The 27,829-nt window shown below is 40.0% G+C and overlaps 1 protein-coding gene across 2 annotated transcripts in view; it reads left to right on the top strand.

Annotated features, from left to right (window-relative positions):
• LOC124148419 (uncharacterized protein C20orf96-like) overlaps positions 1-16,045 on the top strand; it is a 161,186-nt gene extending 145,141 nt beyond the window's left edge. For both annotated transcript variants that reach the window (XM_046519503.2, XM_046519504.2), the window contains exons 10-12: positions 4,026-4,091; positions 6,053-6,195; positions 14,469-16,045. In XM_046519503.2, coding sequence (XP_046375459.2) covers positions 4,026-4,091; positions 6,053-6,195; positions 14,469-14,529 — 270 coding nt within the window. In that variant the 3' untranslated portion in view covers positions 14,530-16,045. The remainder of the gene's footprint in view (positions 1-4,025; positions 4,092-6,052; positions 6,196-14,468) is intronic.
• Positions 16,046-27,829: the final 11,784 nt, after the last annotated feature.

The following is a 27,829-nucleotide window of genomic DNA, read 5'->3' as shown; positions in this document are numbered from 1 at the left end:
TATATTATGAAGGAGGCACAGCCATTCAAATCTCCAGAAATGACGTCATGATAGAACAGTGTTTTATTGTTCTCTGGGATTTATCACATAGCTATGTTATATTGGTCAATAGAAGAAGATATCAGATGGACAAGCCTCTGTGCTGACAAAACTACATTGGATGACTCAGGATGATTACCAACAACCTCATTATCATTTCTGGGGCCACTAGAAGGGAAAACCTCTTGGAAGTTGTGACACCTGGTACTGACTGTGAGGCACTTACATCATTTGGACCAAACCCTATTGACCTGGCTATGTCTATGGATTCTTGTGTACCAAAATTCAAACTAACCCAAATAAGAGGACCAGTGGGGGACGATTGGTACCATTCGCTGAAAATCAAACGCATATCTTGTCCAACCACTGGATTCATACCTGGTTCTGGAAGGATACAAGTTCCTTTTCATTGATGACCAAATCTTGTCTCCCAGCCAGCAGGCCATCGGTTCTATCTGGAAGGTCCCAAGCAGGCAGCCTCCTTGGCTATTCAGACACTATTATACGAGGGGTGTTCATTAAAGATTTCCCCTTAACCACTTAGGGTTATCATATTTGGTTGAGATTTCACATGTGTAATGATACATGTATCTATGGGTTATGTCTGAATTTGCAGCACCGAACTATTAATCTTACCACTTTTACAGGTGTTATGATCGAGTAGGGTGTGACAATGGAGCCAGTAGAATACCGAGCAGTGATTAGGTTTTTATATTTGAAAGGTCGCACACCAAAAGAAACTTTCGATGAAATGAAAGCAACTTATGGGGAAGATGCCCCATCATATGACGTTGTTAAACACTGGCATCGCCAGTCCAAGTGTGGTCGGACATCTGTGGAAACAGCTGCCCTTCCTGGTCGCCCCCATTCAGCCATTGATGAGGACACTATCCATCAAGTGGAGACCGCCATTTTGGCAGACCGACGTATAACTGTTCGCCAATTAGCACAAGATGTCAAGATCAGTGTAGGGTCTGTGGAAAAAATCATCCATGACAATTTGAACATGCATAAGGTGTCTGCACGATGGATTCCCAGGTTGCTCACACCTTTCCAAAAGCAGGAACGAGTCAATTGCTCAAAGGATCTTTTGGACATGTGCCAAAAAAAACAGGCAAACTTTTTTGACAGACTTATCACACAGGATGAAACATGGGTCCATCACTATGATCCTGAGACTAAAATTCAGTGGATGCAATGGAAGCATGTGGAGTCACCACCCCTAAAGAAGGCACGTGTCCAACCCTCTGCAGGCAAGGTCATGCTCACGGTGTTTTGGGACCAGCACAGAGTAGTGATGATGGATTTCTTGGCAAAGGGTACCACAATTACAGGAGCTTATTATGCTTCACTGCTGCGGAAATTGCGGGACGCTATCAAGCTTAAGAGGCGTGGCATGCTGACCAAAGGTGTCCGTCTCCTGCTAGACAATGCTCCAGTACACAACTCTCATGTTGCCCAGACAGAAGCGCGGTCCTGTGGCTATGAAATCCTTCCACATCCTCCTTACTCTCCTGACCTTGCACCATCTGACTTCCACCTCTTTCCAACCATGAAGTCATTTTTGAAGGGAAAACGTTTCACAGATGATGAAACACTGATTTCTGAAGTCAAGTCCTGGTTTGAGACGCAAAATGAGGGCTTTTACAAGCGAGGTCTCCATAGTTGCATAAAACGATGGGAGAAGTGTGTAACTCTTGTTGGTTCCTATGTGGAGAAAGACTAATACCTATGCAAAGTTTCATTCCACTAGGTCCATCGGAAGTGGGTCAGGGGAAATCTTTAATGAACACCCCTTGTACAAGTATGCTATACAGGAACTGGAGGATTAGGGATCACAGCAAAGTCTTCTTTTCTCTTGTCTTTGTTGTACCCAAGGAAAACACTATCGAAATGTGCATGATCATCAGTTTGAACAACAAGAAAAATCTTATATATGCCCACCAAAATTCCAGATGGAATCACTACTCATGTTCACATATGGCTCTGGACTGAGGATTGGATGATCAGCCTTGACCTCAATGATCCATACCTATTTGTGCCAATTCACTCTGGATCCAGGAAATATTTCAAATTCTCAGTCAACAGTACTTCCGGTCACTTCTAGGTTATCCCCCTGGATAATCACACCAATTATCAGTTTTGCTCGCCTCCAACAAGTGCTTATCAATGGATATATCGACAACTTCCTGATCAGCCTGATCAGTACACAATTGCAGATTTGTCAGAACACCATCTTCCTGATCCAACTGCTGTTTCACACCACCAAGTCGGAGCTCAACCTAGTAGAGGATATCACCCAAGTGGTGCCTTATGTCCAGAGACAGGGAGGAACCATGTTGATTGGATTGATGCACGAGACTACATATGTATTTGCCTTGGATGACTCGAGCCATTGCACGATGGATGCCTGCCACATTTCATGGGGAACTCAACATCTGGGCAGACAGCCTTTCTTGATGGAGGATAGTGGCTGCAGAATGGGTCTCTCAACGAAACTGTTGAAGTGGACGTGATTCCATGGAGTTCTTTGCATACAACTATCCCACTTGGTCTCTTCTAGACAGAGTACTTCGGAAGATGGAAAACGCAGACTGCACAATCATTCTTATAGCACAGGTATGTCTGACTGGCTGTTTTCCAGACGGTTCTGTTACTATGGGATGAATTCCTCTGACTGCTAAACACTAAGATCACCTCTTCCAACCCAGATCAGACATCATGTATGGCATCCTACACTCCCTCCACCTGTACACTTGGAAGTAATTGCACATCTATTAACCTCACTTCATGGACAAATTTATAGTCTCCATGTGTCAGTGGTGCTCCTACACTGCATTCACTACTACTAGGGTATCAACAGCCTCTGTCCAGTCATCGCAGCCCAGTCGATCATCACCCAGTAGATCATCACCCAGTAGCTCCCCACCCCCTCGAAAAAGAGTTGGGCGGTTACAGCAGCAACAGCCTTGGAAGGCAGATTAAGCTTTTGTACTCTATTGGCTACAAGGTGAAGGACAGGTCATAGGTTAACAGCAAGTGATCATGCTCATAAGTCACAGAAATTATGTCAAGGCTGGAAGTCACGTCATTAGAACCGGGAGAAACTTATAGGTGTCACAGTCTGGAAGGTTCCATCAGGACAAGGCTGCTAGGGATTGATTGATGATGTCACAATTGTTAGTAATTGGAAGCAGATATGATGGTAATTCTATGGAAGTTTTCCTCATATTTGCATTTGCCTTGGGCCTTATTTTGGGATTATGTGCACCTAATATTGGTCAAAACAACTAGTATGGTTTGTTTAGAACAATTAGGAACACCTCCCAAAAACTGGATTATAATTTAAAAAAACAATTTTGATGTGACTCAAGGGTTAATTTTCTTCTATTTGAAGGAATTATTAAACAACAGAAATAGTTATCAAAGTTAATAATTCAAAGAATACTACCTCATCAGGAGTAATACAGCTTACCTCACCAATATTCTGCATCGAGGTGGCTGATGTTGGAAGAAGTGAAGACTTCCTGTCTGCACATGCACAGAGTTTTAGGAGGGAGATATTATTAGTATCTCAACTGGTTATGGATAGTTGACAGTGAAGAGGACTTCTGTTTAAATCCAAAGATTTTATGGTGTGATGATAGCCAAAATACAGCACTGATGTAATAGAGGTAGTGTTCTTAGAATTATTAACAATGCTAACTATTGTTTGATGTCTGATAATTTTCATAAATATTTTGAAAGTTTTCTCCAAATTTTAAATTTTCCAGTGGGCCAATAAGAGCCCTTTTCCAACCTTGTCCTTTGCAAAACTATTGATAGCTGTCTAGATAGTGATAACACTGTACATGCTGTGGCAAACATGGTTAAACAAATGGGTGATATATCTTTCTATGTACACCATTGTGCCACCATGTGGGGACAGAGATTAGAATAGATAGTCTGAAGTTCCTATCAATAATATGGTGAATTTGATTTTTCAGAAAGCAGTTTCCATGATGCATCCAAGTTTGAAGGATATGGCACTGCAGAACTTAGTGATGCAAAAGGTAATTTTCAGGTTGCCTCCTCTGACTAGCCACATGGGTAAACACACTCTCCTGAAATTTTCTCCAAACTCTATAAGAAGTGTTCCTCAATATGCATAAACTTTAAGTATATGTGGTCAATAGTGAATGTTGACTTTGTATGAGACAGATTGAAACATTTTTTACAACTAAGCAAAATACTGGTCATAGGTCAGCCCGTCCATTCCATGCTTGATTCTCCAATCCTGTTGGTAAGTAAATTTGGTCACATGAAAACTGTGAACTGTCTTATAATATTTTCCCAATATTTTCCATATGCCTCAAAACCAATCAGCTATCATTGACATTAACAATGAACTAGCAGAAATTCAGGAAACTTTAGTGGATATGCTGATAAATACTGAATTTGAACACTTTATTGAACAAATACTAAAGAAAACATTGTGGCTGAAAACGAGAAACTCGTGAAACGAAACACAGTCAGAGACACTATAATGTCAGATCTAAAATAAGGTCTGGAAATGCAAAGTCCTATCCAAAATGATCATTGAGTTTGGCTAACCAGAAGGAACAATTTTCTCATAAGAATAATGTCAAAATATGTTACTTTCCTGTATCACAAGATAATGAAAAGTTCATTGGATTACGGGAGATAGAGAAGTGATAGTTGATAAGGAAGATGTAGTGGCTGTCCACAGAACTGACCATCGTGACAAGACCACACAATAAAAAATGAAGACTATTTGAGCCATGAGACAGGTTCGCGACGAATTAACCAATTAAGGCCAACGTTATACTCATCAATAGACACAAAAGCCATTCATTGATAGAAAACACCTAGTATTTTGATGGCCATGTGTATGAATGAAACGAAAAAATGTTTAAGTTCTACCTCAATGTTGTTGTAGACAATGCGTTCCCAATCTGATCACAAAAATTGCATTAAAGCAAGAATAGAGAGCTTATGTGTCCCTGTGAATAATGAAAATCAGTGACTCGAAGTGATTTGATGACCTTTCACTGAAGTGTTACTATCAAGAATGACCCCCCTACCCACTTGGACAGACACATTGCATGGTCCATGTGCAATGTTTTGGGTTTGTTGGGGTATTAGGATCACTGGCAGTCATTTTTCAAAGCTGATCTTTCTTTTGATGACCGATTTCTGATGAATTTAATCCCTACAACCTCCTGTGTTGCTTAAGGTAATAAGAGTATCTGATAAGATGAATGGTGTCACAAATCCTTGTGCTGCTTGTGCATTTTATGGGCTGTCAGTACACCACAGACACAATTTAATCTTGAATGTGGTCAAGCTTTGATAACAAGAATTCCAAGAAGGAGAAAGGCAACATTATAAAGAGGTGGTATTGCCCTGGTTCATGTTGGCATAAACATTGCTCCAACTCGTCTCACTGATGCTCATTTGGGTTGAGATCCCAAGTTACACAATATTTTCATGAAGCATCGCATTTACATCACCGAAATTTACTTTTGGAAATATTGTTACCATCTAGTATGCCGTCTTTGATAGGTATTTAGAATATTTTTATCAGTGTCGAATAATAATTGTTTGGCTTTGTAATGTACTGTCATCGATCGATAATGTGAGTAGGTCGGCGATCGGACCAATTTTCTTCCAAAAAACTTAAAATAGAACAACACTTATTTAGATTCTACATGTATAACATCCAGTCGTAAAATAATACAGACTACTTTGATTAATTTACACAAAGTATTTTTATTTTTTTACGCATGCAGTTTGAATCATCGTCCACGATCAGTGTTACATACATCTACATGTCCCATGCCACTGTGAAATAATTGCGCCACTGTTCCATTCACTACCATCATTACGTAATGTGAACCTCAGCAAGGAATATCTGTACAACGCTCTTTCCTAGAACGCGGGGTCGGTTTCTTGGACCCCGATGACAGCGGTATATCGAGGGATCACTGTATAAACATATTATATTTTGCAGGAAATAGAATTTCACACTCGAGAGCAACAGGACCTGCAGGAGGTGATCCAACACATGGAGGCAGAGGTAGATCATATGCTGCGGGATCCACTCACAAATACAAGGCTGCAGATGTTTCCAGAGTTTTATTCCTCAGCAAAAAAGTAAACATTTCTTATTTCCCTTTGAGACAAGGGCTCACTTGACAGAATGTATGTAATTCTTATGAATATAAAACCTCTGTTACATCAGTGACAGAAATCATGTATTTTGGCTGGAAGACACTAAAAAATCTTTTCACTGGCAACCATCCATAACCACTTGAAATACTACCATAATTTCTTGAATATGGTGCACACTTTTATGCCAAAAGACACAGCTGTGTAGAAGGGGGTGGGCATTATACACAACATAGCGAGTTTTGATGTTTTTTCCCCCAATGGAAAGACATTACCGTGAGCATGAAACACCGGAAATACCATGTCAACAAATCCATACTGAAGTACGCAAATTAATCATGTAATAACACTGTCTGGTTATAAAAAGTGTTGATTGTATATCTGGACTTATGTTTGTAACTTATTTAATTAATTTCATTCAAAATTCCTTTTAATATTGTTTTTATTAATTTCGGTGAAATTGTGTGTGAAGCTATCAGAAGATCGCACAACTCATCGTTATTAACAGCAACCACGGTCAGATTACCCTTATAGACGCCTTGAAACGAACTTTAGTTGACAGAGAATGGATACATATATCATAAATGCCATACTTATTAAAAGTCATATTTGTTGTAGTTTGAGGATATATGTCAACATGGAGTTCTCGCGATCACATGCCCAGGAGCCTCGACGGTGACTGGTCAAATCGTTCCATATGAAAAAACAAAAACAGCAATAGCGATCAGCTGCACCGAAGTGCTACACTTAGGGTTATTATTACTTTAAATATATTTAGTAAAGGGATAAGGATATATTATTCCTGATAAAAAAATAGTTTCAGATATAGTTTTTTCCCAATCCTTACATCAAAATCCTTCAAAGTTATATCATAGGGTAAGTTTTTCCAAGGAAACGTGTGTACAGCTGATTGCTGTTTCCGACTAAGTTTTCGAGAAAATGACAAGGTAATCAGAACAAAAAGTACAATTTGAATGGTAAATCAACATGTCTGGTGATTTTTTTATCTCAAATTTCAAATTTGTACTGACCAAGTTTCTTATCAGCTGTTTGTTTACCGGAATTCGCTGAAGGAGTATGGTGTAATTTTTTGCTGCGCGTAATATTCGAAAAAAAATGATTTCAAAACTACTGAATCCACTAGAGGGGGGTGCGCATTATACTTGGGTGCGCACTATACTCAAGAAAATAAGGTAAATGTATTTCCCTTCATAAACCTCTGTGTTCACGTCTTTCCAACATCACCAACCATGGATGCAGATAATTAGTGAGTTCTGTCATATTAGCCCAAATGTAAAACAGGTAGTAGTCTTTGAATTAACTCTTTCAACACTGTAGGTCGGTACACCGCCCAAGAAGGCTCCAGTCCCCAGACACTGCAGGCCAGTAGACCGACCAGGCCGTAGTCAAGTCAAAATAATATAAAATTTTCTTTTTAACCTACCTGTCATATCATTCATTTATTAATTCTATCACATTTCACAATGTCTGAAATACATATTCCATTTAAATTTATAATTTTTTATCAATAGATTAAAATATTACTCACTGTTTCTCGCAATGTTATTAAAAATAAAATTCTCGGACAAACACTTTGACAACGGTCCACACTGAACATGTCAAAGAGCAAAATAAAGACGTTACAAGCAAATCTTTAAGTATAGTACACAAAGTAATAAATAAAATCAACAAAAATATATCTAAAAGTTGCCAAACTTAAATATAAGTTATTATTTCCATCTTTTCATGCGATTTCTCGGCTCGGACATGATGTGTTGTGCCAAAATATATGCATGAAAAATCTTTGTCACAGCTCATAACCGAGCACGATACATCCATGAAGTTCCATATTTTTAATATAGATCGCAATTTCCTGCTTAAGACGTTCAGAATTACATGATTTAACAAAAACCTTTTCGTCAAAATCTGAAATTCATCATACACCAGGACGGCACCATTGCTGTAATTTGATTGGCTGCCTTAGGTCACATGCTCAAATTTGACCAATGACCAAGCAGATTTTGACAAGAAAGCGTAATTTTTATTCATAAAATCGCATGTTACAGCTATGAAAAGACTCGAAGGTGAAGTTACTATCGTGTAGATGAAAACATTAGCTTTCTGATGGTGTGTCACATAGCAGTCTTCGACACACATGTTATTCATATGAAGCTTTGAAAACGGAGGTATTTCTTCATGTTACTGAGCGGGCAGCCGCTGTTATTGGGAAATGGGTGATGACAGATACTTTTTATAATTCTTTAAAAAATAATTTTTCAATTACGTAAACAATGAAAATGAAAAGTAGTAGGTAAGTGGATTTTATTAAATTGTATGTTTTGCCGAAAATCAAATCCTCGCTTCCTTGGTTCTTAATCTGGATGTTATAAAAGTGTTATCTTACATTTTCTTATTTACAACAAACTAAATTAAGTTGTAAATAATGTGATAAACATAACTTTCATGGGTATAAGCACTAGGATTAGACCTTTCAAATGGAGTATAACATACAGTAGCAAAGATGTTTTACAAGCAGATATTTTCCTTGATAAATGTTCGCTTCATCTATCACACAAGAGTCTGGGAACTCCGTGTCACAGCAGTAAAAGCTTCTGGTTGACTGGTGTTGAATGAGTTAATAATAGTGATAACTATTATTTGATAGTCTATGAATACAAACTCAAAATAAGCAGTTTAGATACTAATAATATCTCTGTTCCTATACCTCTGCCCATGTGCAGACACTAATTATCTGTTTCTTCTCCTGTGTGTGTTACTGTAACATAAAAAAATAATAAAATAAAACAGAAAAATTCTAGTTGTGGAAAGTTGGTTGTTTTCACACAATATTAAAGTTCGGAATTTCAGTCCATGTAGTTTACAAAAAGACTAGATGCTGCTTCTAACTTGCGTGGAAGCTGAAGAGAATTAATTTATAGTAGGGTTTCAGTTTCTGAGGTGTTAAACGTGTCATGTGGAGCAAGATAGCATCTCCACCACGAACATGTACGGCATGTTGGCATTTTAAGGCCTTGGGTGACCCACATGGTACTTGATGGAAGTGCCAATCTTGTACAGAGTCCAGATGAACCTAGTGTGCTTCTCTCCCACTGGATGATTTTTTCAAGGTTGCTAAATCTTGGACAGTGTCAAGTGGCAGAGAAGAAAGTGGCAATTCTGACTTTTCACAGTCCAGTAAGTGTGAACCTTCCTGGGAAGCAGAACAACCCCAGGCCCCCTGTGTCTGACATGTCACCCAAGACAGGTGCCACGTCTCATCTTTCCCTGAGACCATCAGGAGAGCATGCAGGTCATGCTGGACAAGCTTCTGGGTGCAATCTCCTGACATTGGCAACCTTCCTGGAAAGCAGGACAACCCCAAGCCTCCCACGAAGTCAGATGCTCCTTCCCAGACATATGCCACAAATCAACTTTCCCAAAGTCTTTTGAAGGAGGACTGAATGAATAGCAGGAGAGCCACACAGATTACCAAGAAGCGACCTGTTAGTGTTAGTCACCAGTGCAGAAATCATGGTTAGTTCAGATATTGACCCACTCTGTTCACCAGATAACCCAGTCAGGTCAGGAGTACAGGAAGCTGTGCTGCATGTGCAAGGTATGGCAACTATCAACAACTTGGTTTGGGATCGTGACCTGGGGCTGGGAGTCTATGGTTTTGGATGAACATGTGTCACGTGTGACCCAGCTGATGCACAGTTCAGAGGACAGTCCTACTTACCCAGTCTTGGATCGAGAGCAGAGGGACTTCTGCAATTCTGATGGTTCACCTTCTGTGGGCATCATTTGACTACAAACCAAGATGGAGGTAATTGAGGAACTTTATCATCTCATCATTACTATCACTGCATCACCCTCTCCCATGACCAACTTACTATCAGTGGTTGTCTACCAAGTTAACAATTCGGTTGGGCAATCAAGGAGCCATGTGAACTTACCACTTCCTCCATTGAAACAGCAAATGTACTGCACACATGATTGCCCTTTACCTGATCCAACACCTTGGATGAGGATTTCTACAAACTTGTCAAGTCTCCTAACATGACAATACCGATTGCATTGACTAGACTCTGTGACATGGACTCTACCAACCAACTTTGCAATGGACATTTGGGTCGACATCAATTTCTTTGTGGCTAGAGTTCACCATGTTATCCTACAACAAGAGGACTCTGATGCTGGGATACGAGGGGAGACACGAGGAGACACCTGTTACCATCCACTCTGACCAGGTCGGTCTAATGCACAAATTTCTTAACTATATTGTAAGGATGCAGACAATTAAGACTGTCATGAACCAACCTATCACAGCCTTACTTATTTAATGACAATCGCAATAAGCCCCTGATGAAGGTGTGTGAGGACACCATGGATCGGTTCGGGCACTCAGTATAATTACCAACAACCTGATTACAATCAGCAGGGAGGAGGACACTATCATGGTTCCAGACACAAGGAGGGAAAACCTGTCGGGAGAAGTGATTGCTGCTACCGACTGTCAGGCAGTCAACCTGGCTATGTCTACCGACCTCTCGCCTGCCAAAATTCAATTTAACCCCAATATCAGGACCTGTTGAGGTACGACAATAGATGTCTTCCTGTAGGCCAATCAGGAGAAGATGCATATTCATCAGCGCACCATCTTCCTGATCCAACTGTTGTCTCATCTCAGATTCCTTGTTCACCAAATAAACAATCAGCTCAATCTAGCAAAGGATATCATCTATGTCAACACCACTTTCTAACTGGGAGGAGGAGTTTTCTCTCGAGATGCTGCAGATCCATTGAAGGATATCGCTTTGCCCTAACATCGTTTTTTCATCTATCAGAGATCCATCCTGTCCTCAACTGGCTCATCAGACCTTTCTTGCTAGAAGACATCAAAACCCTGTGCATGTTCTCCAAGTGAAACCTCTCTGTTTTTCTTTCCACTGTCTTAGAGGATCCGTTCGAACCTTTGACATCTGCCACATTCTTACAAACGACCTAGAAGATAGCATTCCTATTGGTGCCTGACTTTTCTTGACTGTTCAGGCTCTCCAATTCTATTTAGTAATGACACTACATAGGAGATCCAGAAACCCTTTCATTTCATGTAACAAAGCTTCAGATAAAGACATTACCACTACAGCATGACATGACCCCAACTACAATCTCCTGTGGTCGTTACTTTCACTGTTCATGAAATCAGGGCATTGTCTACCTGCCTAGCTTCAAGTAAAACAGTCTTGGTAGAACACTTCATCCCCAGGTGTCAATGCCGTTCCCACTGACACATGGGTATGCCTTATTCTACCATGACTGTCAATCATCACCTAGTAGTTTAATTGTATCATTTAGCCTACTGGGTGTTAGATAGGTCATGGAAATGATGTTAAGACCACGTCAGAACCGAAATTGATGTCATAGGCCTCATGGTCTGGAAGGTCATGTTGGGCCAAGGCCGCTTGGGATCTTTTAACGATGTCACAAATGGGGAATAGAACGCAATAATAATGGTAATTCTATGGAATTCTATCACATATTTGCCTAGGCATTATTCCGAAAACGCCTTTTGTGGGAATTTCAGGTTTATGTGCACCAAATATTGGTCAAATAGAATGTTTTTTGGAACAATTAGGTACTCCTTAAATACTGGAATCAGGAAAAAGACCTAATTTTAATGTGAATCATGGAGTACCTTGAATGAGTAGCATATTTGTCATTGTTATGTTGAAATCCACCAAAGGTTATCATATTTGGTTTATATGTTGGTTAGCCCTTTGAAATTTTTTTGAAACATTTTTCACTGATATTGAAGGTCTAATTCACCCTCCAGGTCAAACTCTCAAGAGTGATAACTCATGGAGGGTACACTGTAGGTCTATTAAACTTGGTAAAGGAAAGGGCACTGATTGGAAAAGATCCTGAGTGACCTAAGTGTAAGGTCTAGGTAATAGTGAAGATCATTCGGAAAGTATGGTGTCCATTATCACTCAATGCCTATTCCTTCAAACATTTGTGAAGCATGTAGTTGTTATATACTCTAAAAAAGAGTAGGAGATCATGAAATATAAATGGTATTACCAAGTATTAGAACAGAGATAAGTGTTCACGACAAACATCCTATGCAAGAACGTTTAAGTTCTGAAAAACTTAACTCCAAAACACATCCTAAAATTTGCACATGCCTCACGCAGTTGAGTGTCATTCCTGATTTTGACAATTTCATATAATATATTGGTCTGGTAAATCCCCATTTCCATTGAATATCAAATTGAGATCTTTGGCTATACTGCTTATGTTTCTAAGTAAAATGTCTCGTTCATTGAACAAGTCACATTCAAAGAAAAAATATATATGCATTTTCACATTTACTACCACATAAACATCCTGCTGTGTCTTTAAATCCTAGTCTATGTAAATCATCATTTAACTGACTAACCTTATGTCTAAGCGGAAACAGACAGCACATGCATGTGCAAATCTACATGTGAGACTGGTATTACTGTCAGAGTAAAACCACCTACAAATCTCCCATCCATTTGTTTTTCCCTGTAGTTTGCAGACACTATAGACACTACACTGCTTATATCTGTTAGCCAGTACACGAACATCTACGGTGTATTTTAAGTATCCTTGTATTTTGGCCTTGTCCCATTGCTTGTCTTCAATATGGTGAATTTGAGCATTGGCGTATCCCCATTGTTCTAAAGAGATACAGTACCTTGATCGATCTGGAGATTGACATGAAAAAGAACCACTGTCTGGTAATTCAGGCTTGTCTTGCTTTACTGAATCCCATAAATGTTCTGAGATTAATAGGGCTTTTCCCCTTCTCTTTGGTGGCCGGTCCTTCAAGGGAATGTTAGATAATAAGGTAACCAATGTGTGTTGACGCAAATTCCTAAGAAGTCGAGAGTTTCGTTCAGCATTATTGTCGACAGGATAGATTCAGCTGAATCAGATGCATGCCTCACATGTACAACAATGTTTACACGTGACACCACTACCAGTGACTGACTTTTATATATTGGCATGTTCATGGACAGCAGATTTACAGATGAGGACTTTTGTTGAGTCAGTGATTGTATAAATGACGATTTGTTTATCGTACCAAAAAACAACAGGGATAATAAACCACTCAGAGCGCACAATAAAACACTGCAGGGAGAATAAACCATGAGGAGCACAACCCCGAGTGGTTTATTCTCCCTGCAGTGTTTTATTGTACGATAAACAACAACCACAAGTCATTTATTTCTTACATGAGATATCAACATTATGTACAGCCTCTTTAAGGACATTGATAAAATGTACAAGCTTTAAAAATATTTACCCAAATTTTACTAATTATGACTCCCTTAATAGAATCTGACCTCAGAAATGTTGGACAAGTCCGTTTTATGAACAGGTGGGTTAAGTTTGTTTTTCCCGGCATATTCTCACAATCATCAAGTTGATTATCTGTACCTTTTCTCCTAACACAGATTATCATATCTCTCTCACTTTTGGATGCGCTCATTTGGCCAATGCGTTTATCTGTGTAGCCCAGTTATATCTATGGGGTACAACTTACCAGACACTTCCCTTTCAAAAATAACGTACATAATAACGTTCAATATATGACGTCATCAAGTTGCAAGCACATATTTGAATCTCCAGAAATGAGGTCATGATAGAACAAAGTTTTATCGTGAAATAATCCACGCTTCGTTCTTTATTGTTGTTTGTGATTTATCGCGTGGCTATCTTATATATATATACATAAATGTGTCACGTAATCAGAAACAATCTGACAATCTGTGTAACCAAGAGAGTTAATTTGGAAATGCAGAAATCTACTGTTGAAGTTGTGAGTGATTTTGCATCAGACAATGGAACCTCTGAAAAATCTTTTGAATTTACCAAGTCATTGTGATTCCATTTGTATCGGGCAGTCATATTAAAATTTAAATTTTAAAGCCTTCAACAAACATCCACACAAAATTTCAGCTGAATCCATTAATTCATTTCAGAGAACAAATAAGAAATGTAAATGTGTTTGGCCGACAGACGAAGACAACATAATGTCAGATGGCCTTTCATGCCAGATGAACTTAAGAGCTAGATTTCATTCATATGAACATATCTGAGAGGATGTCAGTGAATTGTCCAAGAGGGGAATTTCAATGTCTCTAATAGATTCCATATTAATAATCGATTATCAGTGGAACACTTTTGATCATTGTAATCATTTGTCCTACATTGGGTATTTTCAGGTGCACCCCGGACATGGAAGTGATCCTGGACATACCAACCCAAGAGTGGCTTCCCATTTAATTAAGCAGATCGCTGGGCAATGTAACAAAAAAGGAAAGGAAAGGAAAGGAAAACAGGAAAATCAATGTATTTTAGGGATGGATGTTACATTATTTTATGTAACTTGAATGTACAATTTCAGACTAGTACATACACAACCATTTTGAAAATGTAATATGGTTCCACTGCACAGACAGTTAATGTAATTTATCATCAAGAACTGCCTTCCACAGCGCTAACATGAGATGAAGCCATATCTTCTAGGAGATATCACTACAGTACAATTGCAGCACAATGCTTCGGAAGCCATTGTGACATCATTGGTTACCATGACAGCATAATCAAATAACATCACTTATCTATCTGCCAGTGAAGCTTGTCTATAGCTGTACCTTTACAATATAGACACTGGTTATTACTGTTTACAAACTGAAAATGTTTTCAGAAAGATTTCAAATTTCATTTTTTTATAACAGGTTACCAATCATAGCCATAGATACCAGTTTGAATAACATAATACAAAAGAGCCTTTGAGGGTAACACAGTCAAGTTTATTTAATGACATGAGCTTGACAACATGACTAAAAGGTAATCCCTCAGGAAAGGGAGGGTGGGTATAAAACTATTTCAAACACATTCTGTAGCCTTCACGACTGTAAACATTGTGTTTATCAACACGATGCCACCTACAAGAAAAAATATATAAAATAATGAGTGCGCCCCTTGTGGCACAAAATGAAAGGGCCCGATTGTAGGTTACACTCAAACATCTTCAAGAGAAATTACCTCTTCTTGACCAGGTTTCAAAGCAAATAATGGGATTATTTTCCCCGATATATAGAATCTCGCCTTGGGGATCTTCCAAGCTCAAATATATCAAAGTAAAGTGAAGTAAAATATATTGCCAAAGTAAAAATATCTCTTTAACATACAGCATGTAGTTTTCTTGTGTAAATACTTGTGCATCTACTTCGCAAGTTTGACAGAACATTGATGGGGACTACCACACTTTCTTACATTTCTATTTGTCTCACCAGGACCAAAGATTGATGTCTGTGGTCTCACCATTTACCTGTCCATTCTGCTTCTCACACATAAACATATATACAGCTGTTGTTATGCTATCAAGTATTAATTTAATAAAGGAAGTGATTATTTCCTACTTTGAACAATTACTTCAACAACTTTTGTCACTTATGTATACAGCTATATTAGTATCTAGGTTTTCAATGTAAAGTTTTAAATCATACTTAACACATATGCTGATAGGGTGTACAAAGTGAATTAATATTGACCCTATTTTGTATTTACTCTTGCGAATATTCATAGGGTGTCCAGTTTTACTTGTAATGAAACCAGAAGAATTTAACATTCATTATTCAGACATGTCCAGTGTATGGTGCCAGGTTAAGATAGGTAGTTACAAATGATAATCAATAATATAGTCCTGCTTCTGTGTTGAGGCTACTATTTGTAGTTTGTAGTTTTGGAAGTTAACTTTGAATGTGTGGTTGAATAAAGACATTTTTTGCCTCAACAATCTGAAACACCTGACAGGCTCATCTAAGAGGGAACAAAGTTTTGACCAAAGGAGGATCCATGTTTAGCTGAAATTGAAGGTAGTAACAAGGAGAGCAAGTTTTGATATCCTGACGAAAAATGTTAAAACACATTTTATATGTACTTGTTGATGTCTCCTTTTTAGATGTGACGTTGTTGAAAATATGAGAACAGTCTTGATTCATCAGATCCACCTTATTTATACGACAATTGGCTTCTACATGATCTTTTGCAATGGTGTTAAGAGAACACATACTCCTGGAAAATGTAATGTAATAGTAAAATGTTTATTAAAGTGTCATACGCACAACATGTACAATATACAATCGATGCACATAAGACAAAAGGTGTATGGAGTGTGTTCAGCCAGACATAGGCTTACGAGACACTATATACAATATAAACAAAATACATAATATATATAATGTGAGAGGTGGGAAATTTAGCTACGAAATCGGAAGACTCCCCGGAAACTGTAACAAACTCCTCGATTCAACAACGAAAGAAAAAGAAAGGATAGGTAGAGAGAGAGGTAATGTAATAATCATGGGGACGACTGTCGTCTCTTAATTATTTTTAAAAGCGTTGCGGCAAACAATTTTTGCAAAACGTTTAAATTTAATCGTATTAATAATTTTTTCTTCTTTGCATATCACATTAAAATTTTGGTTGTTTTCTTCAGCTGCCACAATATAAATCATGCCGTAAATCTTCATATCTTCCACCAAGTCACAACTGCAATATTTACATAACCTCTCCGATAGTGGTAGAGGAGGCTTGGAATATCTGCCTCTCTCAACAAACAAAGATAAAATTCCATATCTAAACTTAGCTAAAATACGGCGGTGGTCTCTATACAAAATATTTTTAACATAGAAATCAACAGAAGGTGTACACTAAAAGTTTCTGTAGGTACATAACTTATTTCCATTCACATTACCCGTATCATTCCAAAGCGAAGTGTGCAAATTAACTGCGTCATCTTGAAATAAAACGTTTTTAATATACCAAACATGGCGTTTAACAACCCATCTGATTTCCAGTTAGTGAGTACAATTATACTAGTTCAAAAGATTCATTATTTTACTATCCCAAGATGTGGTAAAACATCCAGACCATCGGTGAACAATATTAGGCAGGCGCTCTTGCTGCATAGATTTAAGTCTGAAAAGATATCTGAAACATTGTATTTTCTGAGTAACCAAAACAGCACCAGCCCATATCCCCTCTACTTGCAAGAACAGGAGCATATTTAGTTAAACCAAGAAACATCCTGGCAGCCTTATTTTTCATAACATCAACTTCTTTAACACTATGTAAGCCCCATATACTGGCACCACAAAACAAAACTGGTTCAACCAGCGATAAATACAACTTCGTAAAAACATCATATGACATTCCACCAACATAAATATACAGTGTACAGAGCAGATACCGCTCTACTAGCGGACTTACAAAGCTCTTTCAAGGTCTTGTGCATGTCTAAATATTCGTTTAAACACAATCCTAGATAACGGTAAGCGCTATCATAAGAAATGTGAGTATTGCCACACGAAAACCGATAACAAGATCTAACAACAGATTTCGTCCGAAAATGGACCCGCAATTTTGGCTTTGTCATCATTAATGCTAATACGCCATTTTAAGCACCAAGTACTTACAATATCTAACATATTTTGGAGATATGTTTCATTTGGAGCTTACAACACCATATCATCAGCGTATAACAAAATGGTTAAATATCGTTATCCAATGGTACACCCCATTTGAGATTCGTTATATCCGTGGCTAGATCATATATATCATATATATAAAAAATAGAGTTGGTGCCAATTTGCAACCCTGCTTAACACCCTTGGAAACAATAAAATGTATACAAATGGTCGATACAGTTTCTGTCAGAACGGAAACCATTTTGTTCCTGAGACAATATATTGTTTTTCTCAAGCCAGTTCCTGATTATTATTCAAAATGCCTGTATATATTTTACACGGTATAGACACTAAATTAATACCACTATACGACAGAGGATCAGTTGGGACACTTTTATCTTTTGGTATGGGGCTAATAAGTCCTTGGCTCCACTGTGTATAGTCAAAACAGTAACTGACTAATTTATGCAATAATGTTATGCAGTGAGAGTTCTGTAAAGCTTCAACTGGTACACCATCCAGACCGATAGCTTTGCCTTTTTTTGGTGTGTAAAACTGCTCGTTCGACTTCCTGGTATGAGATGGGCATGTTGAGCTCGAGCGTGTCCATCTGCACGTGCTCTGTACCGTTACCTACATATTCACACACTTTCTTATAGTGGTCTTCATCAAACGAGCTGCTATCACTACCGTTATAAAGCGTGTTGTACGAGTCCCTCCACTGTTCAAGCAAGGTGTCAACACCACTATCTTGTGATCCGCCACACCCTGTAAGTTCCATAGGAATAACGTTGAAGGATTTTCTGTCATTAGCTAAACCTAAACGACCAATTTTCTTCCAAAGATCTGTTCCGTTGTGATTGTTATGTAAGTTCAAAAGTTCTGATTGTTGTTCTAGCTGCAGTGAACGTTTTGCTTTTCTGAGTTGCTTATCAAAACCTTTTCTCTCAGATATATATACAGCTCTCAGAGCCTGCTTTTGCTGAGTGCTTCCTTTGAAAGCTAGTCAAGTCTTCTCCTTTAAACAAACGCTGATCCACCTTGACTGCAAGTCATCCGACCAGTTGGGTTTGGATCTATGTGAGTGGCTATTGTTACTGTTAGTATGCCTTGTATGCACTTTCTTCAGCTTGGTTTTCATCTCGTTATGAATAAGTTCTGTGTTTAGGCAGCCGTTGCGTCGTTTTCTTCATATAGTTCTTCTATCTTAACACTTTTCTCCTCCTTCTCCCCCTTAACACAACAAAATACACAACTACAACATATTGGGATACTGTACGGTGCACTGACTGACCGCAGTTTATTCTCCCCATCAGGATCATCACCAGCATCATGACCATCAATACATCGTAATTTACATGAATATAGAATCGATGCTTCATATTTCCAACGTATACATATACACAGGCATCGACGCCTTATTACGTATTCTAATGGCTCGTCAGCGCATACTCATCAGAGTATATCCCAAATCCATACACTCACAACTGGAGTGTTCGAGATTTCAACTATGGATACCGATCCATCTCACGACATATTATCATTGCTTGCCAGCACAACTTGCAAGCAGCGCATAAAATCCTGATCATCATATGGACAGCCGCAGGTACTACACACATAAATAATAAAAAATATAGATTCAACCGACGTGTACTACAATCAGCATCATAGATAACCAAACATGTTAATGTAGCCAGCCCGAATGCACCGCACCTGAGAATGAAGTTTCAACTTCCCGCCTTTACTTATATACCCATTACGAAACCAGGTTACCTCCCTTTGTTGTGCTTTCCGACGTCAGGAGAAAATAATTTCGTTCTAATTCGTCCCTCAAACGAAAGAAATTATATTTCTCCTCCTCCCCCTTAACTAACAAAATACACAACTACAACATATTGGGATACTGTACGGTGCACTGACTGAGGAAACAAAGAACGGGCAATTCAAAGCCCCAAAGAAAGAGACACTTTTAATCTATTTTCGATGCTGTCCTTAACATAGCCATCTTTGGCACTCTCGCTCCTCCAGCGACCATGTCGTTTAAACATTCTATCAGGGATGCCTCTATTGGCTGCCACTGTTGCTCCACCGGACCTCAAACTATGCAGACCGTAGCATTTTATAGCAGGTACATAAGGCTTAAAGGCTTCAATAAATAATTCCCTCAACCGAGTATAAGACATCGGTTTGTTTTCGGCTCTAAATATATAGCCATCACTGGTCTTGGACAGATTTCTGAAAAGATAAGTTTCAGAATTAGTTTCTTCCTTTAATGCAGATTTTTCCAAGAAACATTCCATACACTTCACAGGACACATCTTTGTCCCTGTTCTACCAATAATCAACCAAGCTCCATCTCTGTATACATCGGTCTTGGACCTTTCTATAAATACAGTCATATGAGAATAAAAAAACAACAAATCACCATGCTTAATATTAAGCAACTCAGCAGACAGCAACTCAGTAACCCTACAGGCATACCATTAGAAACAGCCCACTTTCTCCAAGCACGGAAACCATACTTGTACTTTCTGCACGTGGAAGTCGCTCTGGCATGGTTAAGCAGTCCCGGTATTGCTTTGGCTAATTCCGTCACACTCGGCGGTAGCTCTGCTATCTCGTCACCAAACACATGATCAAAAACACCTGTAACAGGAAATTCAAAACTGAACCTGAATCGCCATCATGTTAAAATTTAAATCATAAACACCAAACAGACCATTGCTTTGTCTGCTTGGGACATATGCATCTTTGTAAGTAGGCAGATAAACCACTTCCTTCACCTGTGAAACAAACTCTCCCCTAGGACATAACAATGGCCAAAAAGTAACTGAATACCAAACAGGAACTATCAACGTAGCCCTGCCTTGACACATTCTCAAATGCCGTAATGACCCAGATACCAAATAAACAGGTGGCACTATCCAATTGTTGCCTTCAGACCAACTCATGGTAAATGCATCCACTCCACATGATCCAGGATTCCAATATCTGGAATAAAACCTAGCAACCTTGTTGTTATAATACGAGGCAAATACATCTGTATCATATGGACCCCACATACAGAGACATACTCTGTATGTGCTGATATACAAAATCACTGATTCCCCAATCGTCCGTGTCCACAAGCTTGCTAATATAAGATAATCTGATCTCTCATTTTCTGACCGGGGTATCCACTGCATTTCCAACTGAATCTGACCTTGGAGACAAAGATTAAAAATGTCCATAGCAATGCTTTGCAGCCCAGATTTCATAGATCCTTTAGCTGCAATCGATTCAACATTTTTATTATCAGAAAACCATTTGATTCTGTGTGACTTCAGCAAAGGGAGAAAACTCTGCAGAACCATATACACTGCCTTTAAATCCGTGTGTGTAGAACTCAACGCAGCTTCTTCCACCGACCGCTGCCCATGAGACTGCTCCGCACCAAACTGTACTAATACCCTCCGTAGCCGACACTACTGGCGTCACTGTATACCACGCTCGTTACCATGGACTGATCACACCATGTTCTCTCTGTATATTTATTTATCTCATGTAACCAAAACTCGAGTTGATGTTTGCTGTACTGTGTCAAAACAACAAACTCATTCCATGATGTTATACTCACCGTCTGCATAGACAAAGCCCTAGTCATGAGCTGAGCGACAGATCCTACAACCAAACTCATGCTTATCACCTGCCCCACGACTGAAGCCACTTTTCTAACGGGGACAAACCCGCTACCTTTCAATAATGGGATGATACTCTGATGTAACTTATCAACCTTCCGACGAGGGATTGATAGTTTCATACACTTCGTGTCAATTATTAAGCCTAGCCATTCCATAACCTGACATGGAGCCCACAAAGGTTTTTCACTTTTCGGTACGAAACCGGACTTTATGGGACATACGGACATTTCCAATAATCGTAGTATTAGCCATAGAGTCACTGGACAAAATACCATCATCAAGAAAAGTAACAATTCTATAGCCTTTGTAACGCCAATACTTTACCAACTGACGGGTGTCCTTGGTGAAAACATAAGGCGCCGATGTAAGCCCGAATGGCAAAACAAGAAACTTGTTATATGCATTTTTTTACCAGTCCCCCATGAGAAACCTAAATATTGGGTATGAAGAGGATATATGTCAATATGGTGATAAGCCGAGTGAATATCAAACTTTACAAGCCAGTCATTTTTGTTTATGTACATCATGGCTGTCCTCCAATCTTCATATTTCACCGATTGTTTCCATACATGCTTGTTGACCCATGACAAGTCTAAGATCAGTCTCTTCTTACCTGAAGATTGGATTGACACTGACAAAGGATTAACAAATGTAGGCTTTATATCACACTGCACCACTAAACCTTTTTTGAGTAATTGAGACACAGCCTCTGATACAAACTCTTCGTGCAATCTAGCAGACTTGTTGTTGCCTAAAACCGTTATTGGGTGGTGGTGAATAAAACGGAATTTTGTATCCATTTTCTATGATATCAGTGACGTAGTCTGAACTCCCGATTCGACGCCAAAAAGCAATGTTTTGTTTTAGCCTATTCTTCACAATGATTTCTGCATGGCCCTGTTCATATTCAAAATAATCATCAGTCAGTAACACATGATTATCACTACGACCTACGTCATACTTAACTTGTGAGTCAGTTTCTTTATTAATGGGCAGATCCTCCTCCTTGTCCTGTAGTCTGAGCGGGTTGTTGTTCTCCGGACATTGGACATTGACGTCTGAAATGGCCAAATCCCCCACATGAGAAGCACGCTCAACTTGATGAGTTCCTCCGAAAGGGCTGATTGAACATGGAGAAGCTGTTGACTGCCGCTGGCTCTGCAGAAGAGACAGAAGCACTAGGAGCACGACCACCACGTGGTCTATAGTACTGACTGCGTGCAGAACGCCCCATCTTGGACTTTATTTTCTTGACAGCTTTATTTTCTGCTCTTGTACTTTTCTTGTCGTCTTCGGAGTCGGACGCCACATCTCGTGCAACATTATTTTTTACAGTCTCCCATCCACCCTCCGACGTATCGGCAATCTTAATAAGTTTGTTTCTCTGCTCGATCCGAGTTTTTTCCGTCTCAACAAGCTCCACCTCGTAGTCATATTTCTTAAATTCTAAGGCAAACTGGTATACCCATTATGAAACCAGGTTACCTCCCTTTGTTGTGCTTTCCGACGTTAGGAGAAAATAATTTCGTTCTAATTCGTCCCTCAAACAAAAGAAATTATATACCACTACCAGTAATTTCAACGAACTGGCGTCGTTCAAGAAAGTTTCTGGGTGACATGTCACAGGGTATTTTGTGCCATGTGTGACAATGTTGTCCCTTGATTCTAAGTTTACTTTTAAGCACATTTATTGTTATATCAAGCAACGAATGATCTGGAACGTTCTACTACCAGTCTGATCTGTACAGTTGATAACATCAGACATTAAATGCACGTTAAAGTCAGATACATCAGTCATCTGCTCCTGTGGCACAATGAAATAATCCACAACTGCTTTGCCCCTGTGAGATACTGAAGTATACTTGTTATGCCCCACTCTTCAATTCACCAAACACATATTGCAGTCATTAAGGAAGTTCAATAACATGTATCCTGCTGCATTTGTACATTCATCCAACATATCTCTGGCCTTAACATTATCTACACCTTCTATAAAATCTGACTCTTCTCCGATTCGTACATTAAAGTCCCCAGCTAAGACTATTTTACCCAATTTCTGGTATTCATATATCTGTTCAATCGGTGTATCAAATAATCCTTCCTGGTCACATGATCTTGTCGAGCCAATGGGAGGAAGGTATGCCACTCCTAACCATAAACTGTCGTCTGCTTGTCCACTGTCAACCAACAGCCAGAGAACACCTTCATAATCACTAGTAGTATAGTCTAAGTCCGCAGGAACCCCCTTTTGGTTGAGAGAGGTTGAGTGAAAATAGGGAAGGTGATTGGCTGATCCAAGTCACATGATCGGATAGGATGACTCATGCATCAACAACGCGTCGGGAAAGGGGGGGGGGGGGCAGGGAATGAAAGGTGTGTGTTTATAAGGCAGAAAAGAATTCATAAGAAAACAAAAGTAAAGGGTTATGAATAGAGCTATGTGTATAGCGTGCTGCCCTAAATAGACACACCGTACCCGTCAGCCCAGTTTGAATTGAGCGCGCTTGACAACTCACGTGGCCTCGCCGTTTCAAATAACCCGCGCTCGCTAGAGCGTGCGACCTGGTTTGATGAATACAGGGTGTGGTGTTGAAAGTACTTCATACCACAATAGAGACGGGTTGTGTCAACACGATATACGCCGGGTAATGTAGGAATAAAAAATGTACGTCTAGCTGGATCAAATTCATCTTGTACGGTCTACACGTTGTACACCATGAACGTTAGACAACCTGTATGGAAAAGACATAGAAGAAATAGATAAAACTACCCAATCAGCAAGCTTGCAGTTTACATTTAGCGCGCAACAACGAGGTAGTCATGCCACCCTGCATTGACTATAACGCTGAAGGCAGCCGGATTTCGAATCACCCGCGCTGCGTACTATTGTGAAACATTTGTAAAGAATTATTCATCCCTGTCCCGACTTGCATAGTTGATGTTTCAATGCTAGCTTTTCCATTTAACGCGATGACAAATAAGCCCTACGGTTTGAGTTTTAACCGTGTAACATGATGTGCACAGTTTTACTTCAGAACGTGCTATTTTGAAAATAGATAGTTAGAACCATGTCTATGTTCAATAAGAAACTGATAAGTACATGTAGCAGTGTGACGGCACGAAGCTAGGTTTGTTGGGAAAGTGATGTCTATAGGGTTATGTTCGCCCGAACTGTAAACAGTGACACATCCATAACAGGAAGGGTGTGTGGAATGCACTCGTCCTTGTAAGGGTAAAATACGCGTTTAAACTCACCATTTAAACGATGACATTACTTTTTTAGATGTATTGGTATCAGTGAGTGAGTGAATTTAGTTTTATGCCACACTCGGCATTATTCAAGCTCTAGGACGGTGGTCTGTCAATAAACGAGCTTGGACCAGACAATCCAGTGATCAACAGCATGAGCAGCGATCTGTGCAACTAGGAACCGATGGCATGTGTCATCCGAGTCGGCGAGACTGACCAACCGATCCCCGTCAGTCACCGATAAGCATGGGTTACTGAAGGTCAATTCTATAACCCGGACCTTCACGGGTGTAGTATGACGAAGACTATATACTAATATGCAAAAACTGAGAAAAAACAAACAATTCATTCGTATCATTTATTGATTCGAGTCAATCGGTTCCATACAAAGCCGTGATATACGAATGGACAATGGTATTCACTCTGGAACATTATTTAGTCACTCATATACACATGCTGCTGCTGCTCGAAGGCCCTATTGTTTAAACAGCGAGTCCATGTTTTGAAACACATTTCGCACTGTTGAATGTTTCCTTTCCTACGCTGTTTTAAGGTTGAATGGTTGTCTATAGTCTATGCTTTATCCATTGCTTGTAACGATTTCCGTCCAGGAGGTCCCAGTTTCACAATTCCTCTCACGTAGAGGGAAATTCAGCGTTTCTTATCGTCCAAACACCTCAGTTTACGAGGTGTTTTCAAAATATGAATCAAACTAGACGCGTGGCGTTGACTCGGCATTCTCTTCTGACTGTTAGACTGATATAGTAGTGATGGGTATTTATGCCTAATCGTTCTGCTCACAATCATCATCCTCCTCCTCGTCATCACCGTCGTTATCCTCTGCAACGCTATCAGATTCAGTCTCACTTTCTATTTCCGGCATATCCATCAAAGGCAGGATCTCTTTCATCTTGGGTTTTAGGAGGAGTTTGATTTTATTTTTGAGAACGGATTGTTCCGTGGAAGGATTCATGTCTCCCAGGTTGTATAGCATGTTTTGAAACAGAGGTGCCTCTTTAAAGTACGTGGTATATTCCATCGCATAGTTGAGAGTACTACGCACTAGATCCTCCCACCTCAGTTTCAATCTTCTCTCAATCCATTCTTGCGTTCGTCCCTGTCGCTTGTACTGATTTTTCTGCAGTTTCATCTTGTCATGAAACGTATCGTACACCTGCTTCCAGATGCGTTGTAAGCCTACATTTTGCCACTTCTTTGGCTTCCATATTAGTGAATGTTGACTTCCCACGTGGAGGTTTGACGGCAAGACCACTGCCTTTCTGGGAAGAGGCTAGGTCGTCAAAGTCACTGTCATCGTCATCACTCTCGAGTCTGGCACGCTTTCTCTTAGGTTGAAGGCTATTGGACGGACACCAGTGTTTGATATGTCGCTGTAGATCGTGCATGTTATCTATCAGCAACCCGCAATCTGCGCAAGCCGTGGCCATAGTCAATGATATCTCACTACTCGTGAATCGGTTTCAATAGGAGTGAGCTGATGTTGGGGCAATCTCTCTTCTTGTGTCAGAGGACTATGCAGAGATTCTGTTGTAGTCAACTTCTCCCTACGCAGATCAGGTTCAGACTGTGCTGTCATTTATGAGGTTAACATGCAGTCGATCCTTATCTTTGGTGGTAGGTTTTAGATCGATGGTGAGTTTTCCATAGGGTGTTTCAGCAACCTTTTCATACATAGCCATAAAGTGATCCATATGTTCGGGGAAAATTCTACGAGCGAAGAGTTTGATTTGCTGTTTATCTATGGGGGAATGAAACAGGGTGACATAATGCGCGTTCAAAGCAATGTCTCTCGATTCCTTACCTCTCGGAAACAGATTTTGTATCAAGAGAAAGATCAATACATTCTTGTGATGTGAGGTTTGAGTAAACAGCCGCGAAATACGCTTGTCGTGCTTTGCTTCGGCCAGGAAATCATCCAGGACCAACACGTTCTGTTGACGAGCATCAAAGTAATCCTCGTCCAAGATATCGTAGGGAATTCCTTTTACAAAGGTCAGCTGAGGCAGCTGCTCACCGAGGTCCTGATATAATGGCTGCCATTGAGTATAACACCAAACGATGCGAGTAGGTTGGGGTTGGATCAGGCCATGCCGGAGTACATGAGAGGTAAACACAGACTTTCCACAACCACTGGGTCCCTAAACGAGCGCATTTGAGGGAATCAGGAACTTGAATTGTTCTCGAAGATGACATATACATGGTAAATGAGGCAGCCACGAGTGGACTTGCGATGGCGGCGGCGGCGGATGTGCTTGTAACGGCGGGTTGGCTTGACGCAGCGGCGGCGGTGGGTGGACTTGCGGCGGTGGCGGCGGCGTTAGCAGGTGGGCTTGTAATGGTGGGTGGACTTGCGGCGGCGGCGGCGGAAGCGGATGGGCTTGCGGCGGCGGCGTTAGCGGGTGGGCTTGTAATGGCGAGTGGACTTGCGGCGGCGGGTGGGCTTGTAACGGCGGCGGTATGCTATGTTGATTTCTCCTGTGTTGTAACATGACATCTCTCCTTGAAAACATTTTTTCACAGTCAGGACAGGTGGCAAACCCAATGGTGATCCGATACGGTGTGCGATTAGAGGGTATGAAGCTTTCTTTTATACCCTTGACTCTGTTGACGCTTCAAGGCAGCAAGTGCCCGTTCCACCACAGCCTTCACCTCCGACACATGTATTTTTGCAGGTTGGGGTGTTGTCTTCAATCCCTGTTTGGTTGTCATCGTTTTTATTTTAGGTGTTACCTGTCTCTTCTTTGTCTTCAGCGTCGACTTCTTGGCTGCTTGTGGTTTCTTTCTCTGTTGTGATTTTCTCAACGTAGTCTTCCTAAATATATCTCTAGGGTCAAGTCTAATCTCTGATGCTTTCTTCATGTTGTTCACGTCCAATCCGTTTGCTGGCGAGAGTAAAACTGTTTGTCGGGCTACACTACTGTAGAGTTTATACTGTCTTACACGTGCAGGGAATCTTGGAAGACACTCTTTTCTTCACAGCACACTTGTGAGTATGTTAAAAAAGCGATCATATTAGTATATAGTCTTCGTCATACTACACCCGTGAAGGTCCGGGTTATAGAATCAACCTTCAGTAACCCATGCTTATCGGCGACTGACGGGGATCGGTTGGTCAGTCTCGCCCGCTCGGATGACATCGGTTCCTAGTTGCACAGATCG

Source organism: Haliotis rufescens, unplaced genomic scaffold (genome assembly GCF_023055435.1).
Source record: "Haliotis rufescens isolate VD_foot unplaced genomic scaffold, xgHalRufe1.0.p SCAF_19, whole genome shotgun sequence".
NCBI classification, from domain to species: Eukaryota; Metazoa; Mollusca; class Gastropoda; order Lepetellida; family Haliotidae; genus Haliotis; species Haliotis rufescens.
Note: the sequence above shows the minus strand (reverse complement) of the source record. Positions and strands in the feature narration are given on the sequence as shown.